This window comes from Phyllostomus hastatus, unplaced genomic scaffold (genome assembly GCF_019186645.2).
Source record: "Phyllostomus hastatus isolate PE091 unplaced genomic scaffold, TTU_PhHast_1.1 phas_scaffold_585, whole genome shotgun sequence".
Taxonomy (NCBI): Eukaryota; Metazoa; Chordata; class Mammalia; order Chiroptera; family Phyllostomidae; genus Phyllostomus; species Phyllostomus hastatus.
Window position 1 is genome coordinate 5,927,341 of NW_025334037.1, and position 7,239 is coordinate 5,934,579.

The 7,239-nt window shown below is 47.0% G+C and overlaps 1 protein-coding gene across 1 annotated transcript; it reads left to right on the forward strand.

Annotated features, from left to right (window-relative positions):
- The first annotated feature begins 2,079 nt into the window (after positions 1-2,079).
- On the forward strand, positions 2,080-6,402 carry LOC123809908 (calcitonin receptor-stimulating peptide 3-like). The gene is made up of 4 exons (XM_045825150.1): positions 2,080-2,205; positions 3,225-3,315; positions 4,109-4,201; positions 6,249-6,402. The coding sequence occupies exons 2-4, from the start codon at positions 3,230-3,232 to the stop codon at positions 6,400-6,402; spliced, it is 333 nt and encodes a 110-aa protein (XP_045681106.1). The 5' UTR covers positions 2,080-2,205; positions 3,225-3,229.
- The last annotated feature ends 837 nt before the right edge of the window (positions 6,403-7,239 follow it).

Here is a 7,239-nt window from a genome sequence, read left to right on the forward strand (position 1 = left end):
AGGGTATCTTAGAAGTTCGGTGTCCCCAGGCAAGGAGGTAACCAGCCTGGAAGGAGAAGCGACGTGGTGCAGGGAAGGTGTGCCCTCGGAACTGCTGAGGATTCTGGAGAGTAAAGACAAAGTGAGGACCGCTGGCTGAGGTCACAGCACATGTGGGGGTAGTTTCTTTCTGCCTGGGAACCATGTACCTGGGGTTCTGCCTGCTCTTTACAGCCCTGGATACTTTTCCTGTGTCTGCTCTGTACAGTCTTGTGGATTGCCTGCGGCGTGCCAAGACCGGCATATCCTAGGGACAATGAGAAGTTTCTTTCTCCGCACTCTACAGGCAGCAAGTCAGGATCTCAGATCTTCCAGTCGGGCTTGGGGCAGAAAGCTGAGGGGAAGGGTCCTGAAACCAGTGTGCAGGTTGTGAGAGGGTCAAAGTGCTGCGTAGGTAGGTGTTGCAGAGGACGCTTGTTTTTTGAGGACAGGTATGATGCAAACACACCGCGAACATGCAGGTGTGTAGGTACGAGAGGCTCCCGAGGTACGAGAGGATCCCGAGCAGGCTTGGGACGTGATTCTGCGCGAACCCGGGCGGATAACCTTGTGCGCATGTGTCGTTTTTGTGAGTGCCGGTGTTTTGGGGAGTGGGCGTTATTTTGGAGACAAACGAGTTTGCGTGTGTGGAAGAGTATGACTGGAAGTGACGGCGAGTGTTTGTCTCAGGAGGGACTTCGCAGCTCCGTCAAGCCTGCTCTGCTCTCTAGTGGAGAACCGTAGTGCCGAAGACGCAGGTGCAGGTCCGGAATCGCGCGCCACTGGGGCATCTTGGCAAACAGCAGTCGGTAAGAAGGGTGGCTGGACTTATCGCTCCAACAGGCAGATGACATGGATGCAGGGGATGCAGGGAGAGGACTGGGGCTGCTTGAATGCTGGGGAGACATCTATGCCTTGCCCCTTCCCGCTGTCGGCCGGTGGATCATTAGCTCTTTGTGCACACGTGATGGACCACAGCGCCGGTCAGGACACAAGGCGGAAAAGCCTTTAGTGTGGACCACGAACTTTTATTAGTATTAGTATTGTTAGAATGAATCTTGATCTTAAGGAATTCCCCATATGGACCAGGAAACTCTTCCACATCCCTACGTAGCTAAGGGAAAGGCAGATGGCTACTAATGACATCACTCCTTCAAGACGAAAATAGAGTTCCCATTTCAAAGATTAATACTGTTGACTGTTGAAACCACATGCGGTTTAGGGGCACCGATCCGCCATGCAGGCAAATATCCGCATATAACTACAGCAGCCCTATGTGTACTCGGATTCCCAACGGTGGAGCTGACCCTTGAACAACACAGTTTCAACTGCGCTGGTCTATTGCAGTGCCAACACTTAATTCTACAGCACGAGTCACTGAACTTTGCGGGGTAAACTGAAAAAAAAAAAAATCCAAGTAATTAGACCCACGTGGTTCAAGCCCATGTTAAGGGTCAACTTTACGTTGAGGCCCTGAGAAGTTACTTGTCCATAATCCTACCGCCTGGTATTTGTTCAGCTGTGATTGAGTTCATTCTATTCCATTTCTTGCTCCCACCTCCATCTCCTGTTCTCACAAGCTCCACTCTTCCGTGGGCGGTTCCAGCTGCCTGAATTCAACACCCTGCTGGGACCCATAACCAACCCTATTAGGCATTAATGCTTTCAACCTCACTTGGAAGGGGTTGAAGGCCAGATTTGGGGGAGCCAGGAATCCCTGCAAACCTGGATGGACCCTGCCCTTCAAGACCACACAGCTACAGATGGAGTGGGATGCACTTCCAAACTGTGGAACTAAATAGGCAAAACTTACCATGACTACAAACTTTCATCAAACTCCAGCTCAGTAAGAGTGTTTCTCATTGGCCTTCAAATGTTTCTCTTCTGCCACCCCCCACACTTCCATCAATGATCTCAATGCAAATGCAAAGGAAATGGCCCTGCTGGATATTCCAGTCTAGCAAGTTGGTGACATAATCCGATTTAGGCAGGTGATCCTTCTCTTGATTAGTTAGTTGCCTGGAGCTCCTGCACCACCCCAGACCTGAGCTGAGAGGAAAACAGCAGCCTTTGGAGCTGGGAGGCATCAGAGCCACTGTCCATCTGGAGTGTCTTTGCTGCTTCAGCAGGACCAACTCCGCTGCAAGTGTCATCATCACTGCCTCCACTCCAAGCCACTGCTGCCAGGTGAGACTTGAGACTCCCCTCTCTCTTCTTCTCCACTCCCTCTCTCTCCATTATACCGTCTCTTGGTTGATCTCTCTGCCAGTCTCAGGGTTTCTGTCTACTTCTGTCTGAGTCTCTTCATCACAACAATCTCTGTTAGTCTGCATTTCATCCCAGAGTGCTACTCCAGCAAGCACTGGACACTATCAGTTCAAAGACTCCCTACACCACTCTTCCCATGCAGAGCTGGGTTCTGGTCTTGCTGTCTTTTATTGCACATTTGCTTATACCAATCTCTGAAAAGGATGCAGGTGTAACTCTCTGCAGACTGTGTGCCCATGGATTTGGTCTAGTGCCTAGTGGTCTCTGGAAAATCAGTTCGGAGCCTGGGCCAGCACATGTGATAGGCATGTAAGTGCAATGCCCTAGGGTAGGCAACACTGAATTGCAAGCATCCATCCTAAGGTCTTGGAGCTTTTTTCCCAGTTTAAGTCCTGAGTCCAAATTAAATACTCTGCTAAGCTTGGTTATTACAGGAGTCTTTTTGCTAGAGGGCAGAACAGCCAAGCAGAATTTGGTCTTCAGTTTCTCAGATTCCAGTTGCAGAGATATTCCCTCTACCTACATTCCCCCATATACGTGGCCAGTGTGAACAAAAACCTCACACAGGGAGTACAGCTCTGGCTGCACTACAGAAAAAGCTGTTGTGGCAGGGCATTCAGACACTGTACTTGAGAGCCCTGGCTAACAGGTGTATGGGGGAGTGGGTGAGGTGTACTGCAGAGAAGCAAGCTTACCCTCCCCACCCAGATTCAAGGTGGGATCACTAGTCCAGCTTTGCTAAAGAATGCACACTATGTGTCCACCAGACCCTTCAGCAGTCTATTCGCTGATGAGGAAACAGTGTTGAAGAGAAATGAAATGACCAGGCTGGATCCATAATGCCAGCGAGTTACATGCAGGACCAGTGCCCAGGTCTCTGGCCTCATAGAACTTTGAACTGCTGCAAGTAGGTGCTGTCATTCTAACCCCACCAACAGGCATCATGGGCTTCTGGAAGTTCTTCCCCTTCTTGGCTCTTAGCATCTTGGTCCTGTACCCGGCGGGTATCTTCCAGGCAGCACTGTTCAGGTAAGACAGCCCTGCCAGGAGCACACTCCTATCCCACTGGCCCTGGGATCACACAATTCTGTCACCTGAACTGTGGTGTGCTGAAAGTTTAATGATTGCCCTTGGGGTGGAGGTGGGGGAATGGACGTAGGTAAACCTGCATATAAGTTTTTATGATATAGAGATGTGTCACACACAATTTACAAATAGAAATCAGATATATAATACTCTTTACTGTGAATTTCATATACTTCTTTGAGCCCCACAGAATGCTTTCATTGCTTTTCACTAAATATCTGTATCTGTATAAACCTATTTATCTAATTCAACCACAATTTGAGAAATGAATTGCTAACTACCGATAAATTTGTTGTTATAAATCTAATATGTAATCTATTGATCTAGTTTCTCACTCACATATAAATATTTAGTAAACTGAAACATTTTTCAGATTCAAACTGAGTTTTATCATTTGATTTTTAATAATGGCTATATTTAACACTACACTCATAAACTTCCTGAAAATCTAACCGTAAGATTTCACAAGCCTATATGATCCAGTTCCAGTACACCAAATCTTTGATATTACACCAGAGCCTGACTCCTGGTGAATCAATGTTTTTGGAAAGGCACTGGCCTCATGCCCTGTCCACTGTGGGTTGAGGTGGCCACATACTCTGAGGAAGTGGCAGAAAGTGGAAAACTTGGATGTTTATCCTGGGGAGGTGGTAGACCATAGTTCAGAGCCGCTATTGGGTTTATTACCCCTCCCCACGTCTGCCTGAGAGAGCAGCCTATACCCTGCTTCACTCAGTGAAGGAGAAGGGGAATTTCTAGCGGATGCGCTGATGAAGGACCATGGGAAGAGGATGGCCAGTGAGCAGAAGCAGGAGACCGAGGACTTCAGGTAGGTTACATGCCTGCCCAGCACAGGGCATGCCCTCTCCCCAGTCATGGCCAGGAAGACATGTCCTGATAAGTAGGAGAGAATGGAAATGGACAGGTGACCAGTAGGCTGTTCACCCCAGCCTGGGTCCAGCTGTTCTCAGGCTCCACTGAAGACAGAGGTCAGATGGAGAGACAGGGTTAAACCACATGTAAAAAATCCACTTCTGCAAGTTAGGGAAGGTGTGGAATCACTCACTCTGGAAATTGGTCTGGCAGCATTGAGGAGTCCTCCTAGCATCAGAGGAGTTAGGACTGGGAAGTGTGAAGTCAGCAGATGGACCCCATATTTTAGAAACTCAGGATATTTTAAAAATCTGGCTCTACCTTGTTAACCTGCATGTGACTTTCTGTTATACCTGTACATTTACAAGGTGAAGCCAAAGGCTTTGCTGAGGGTAGGGTCAGGTGGAACAGTGCCTGAGGTAAGTCTGGAACCTTTACATGCATAGGTTCCATGGAGATGTGCATGCTGTCACTGGGTTGGGGAGAGCACCCTTCTCCAGCCCCACCTCCCTGTGTACCCTGAGCTTGGAGCACACATCAGCTCCTGCTCTGGCTCTGGCACTGCCTGGGCAGAGGCGTGGTTTGTACCTGCATCTGCCCTGAGAACCTCTCTGCAGAGCATGAAGGCCTGAGCAGCATGAGAAAGGCCAGGAACTCTCTCTTTCCCACTGTAGCCCTTCCCTACATGGCCCTGGCTCAGCAAATGTTTAAGTCTTTTTTTTTCTTTTATCTTCACCTGAGAACATGCCTATTGATTTTTAGAGAGAGGGGAAGGGAGGGAGAGAGAGAGGGAGAGAAACATCATTCGGTTACCTTCTGGGACTGGAGACTGAACCTGCAGCCTAGGTATGTGCCCCAACTGGGAATCAAACCTGCAACCTTTCAGTTTACAGGGTGACACTCCCACCAACTGAGCCACATCGGTCAGGGCATGTTTGAGTTCTTCTAATGGAGGATGTGTGAGCTGCCCTCCTGTATGCCCCCCTGCCTGCCCCTCCTGCCCAGCTCAAATTGTTGTCTTCTCCCTTTGACCTTCTGTGGGACAACCACAGGGGCACACCTGGTCATAGTATTGTCTGGCATCTCTTTTCCCTGCAGTCTGGACATCTCCAGAGCTAAGTGGTACAGTAATGAGTACCTGTCTGCCTGGAATTTACACACAGGACCTTAACAAGTTGCACACATTCACCCAAATTACAACTGGAGTTAGAGCACCTGTCAGAAAAAAGGGGGGGGTTCATGTCCAGCAGCTTGGAGGAAGACCACAGCCCTCATGTTGGCATGCCCAAGGATGCCTCCTGTCCCCACCCCTTCTTTCTAGCTTCCTTTCTTGCTTCTTTCCTCTCTTAGTAAGAGAACGTGCAATCCTCTCTTATTGCTCTTTGGGCTGGTATCTAAAAAGCACTGAGCTGTGGTGATTATTGCTCTGGCCCACGTCCCAGGCTTTATGAACTTAGACCTGTGCTTTACCCCAGGATAGCTGGACATGGCATGGTGGGTGGTCCCTTTGAGCAAATGTAAGTCATAAGAACAGTTGTGCTAAGGAGCAGGTAAGGACTTGAGGCTGTAAATTCTCTATCTCTTCTTGGTAAGACAGGAATTTTTTATTGTCTGTGAATGAAATATGATTTCTAGATAGTCTTTGAGAATGGATTGGGCATGACACCATAATTCCCTCTAGTCTTATAAGCTTTGGTTGATTTTTTGCATATTTATACAGGAAAGGGTGGCTGTCACAGCTCTGTGTTCCTTGGCCAGTTACCAAGTATTACCTTTGGTTTTTGAACACATCTAAGAATGTCTACAGGAAGTGATTGTGGCATTTCCCCCAAAGGCCCTGTGATTTCTGCTATGATAATCATGTTTAGGTGAAAGACTTAAGGCTAATAGGTGACTCTCAGAGAAGTAATTTTGCCATGATGGTCCTGTAGGGTGGGCTATCCTGCCCCTATCTCCTCAACCTCTCACTGATAGGTCCTCTTTTTCTCCATTCTGTAAACCAGTGTCACTGTCCAGAAAAGGGCCTGCCACTTTTCTACCTGCATGTTGGGTAGCCTGGCGGATTATCTGAGCAAAGCTGCGCAGAAGAACAAATCCATGGAAAACAACCTTCTCCCTGAATCCATGGGCCGTCGCCGCAGGTACCTTCAGTCCTGAGTTGTAAAAAAGATTCCAGGAAGGTGACTGCCTTTGTCCTGCTAGATAAGGATGGCGACTGGGTCCTGCGGGAGTACAGTCCTTGCTCTAACCCTCCCTGGGCCCACAGAGTAAAAAAAAAAAAAAAATCCTCAGCAGAAGTTGCTCACTCCGATTTCTGGAGAAGGGCAGAGAGTCCCAATAGTTGAAATCCCTAGATTTTGGGTTTGTTTCTCTGTTTTCCAGTATCTCCCTGTGATACAGGGATCTTCTGTTAGGAAATATAAATCCTGTTTATTTAAAACACTGTTCCCTGCAGTTATAATTGTGATTATTCTAGTATTTGAGTTTGAAAGGTAATGACACTATGCTTTTGGACTATATATTGCAATGTTGTGTACATCTGAATTTGGAGCATATACCTGGGGTCAAAAACTGTGTTTTCTGTGTACTACCTACAGATTACGGCCAAATATTTTCTGTGAGCCTGTTTCCTCATTTGTAAATTGCAGATTTTGATAGTACCTACTGCTATTAAAAATAAATGATACAACAGATGTCAAGACACTCACAATTAATAAGGAACTAAATTGTCATTATATTTTTTTCCTCTTAGGTCACCATGAAGCTGAACTCTACTACTTAAAATTTGTAATGAAAGCAACTTGTAGGAAGTAGTATGGAAGATACACATATTTGCATCCTTCTTGACATTGAAAACAATCTTCTCGTTGGAAAGAAACTCAAGCTAAATATAAAATATAATCATTGTAGTTATCTAGTGTGCATGTTTTTAAAAATATTTGATACTGTACTCAATAAATATGACAGCATGTCTCATTGGCTTATCTGGTAGCA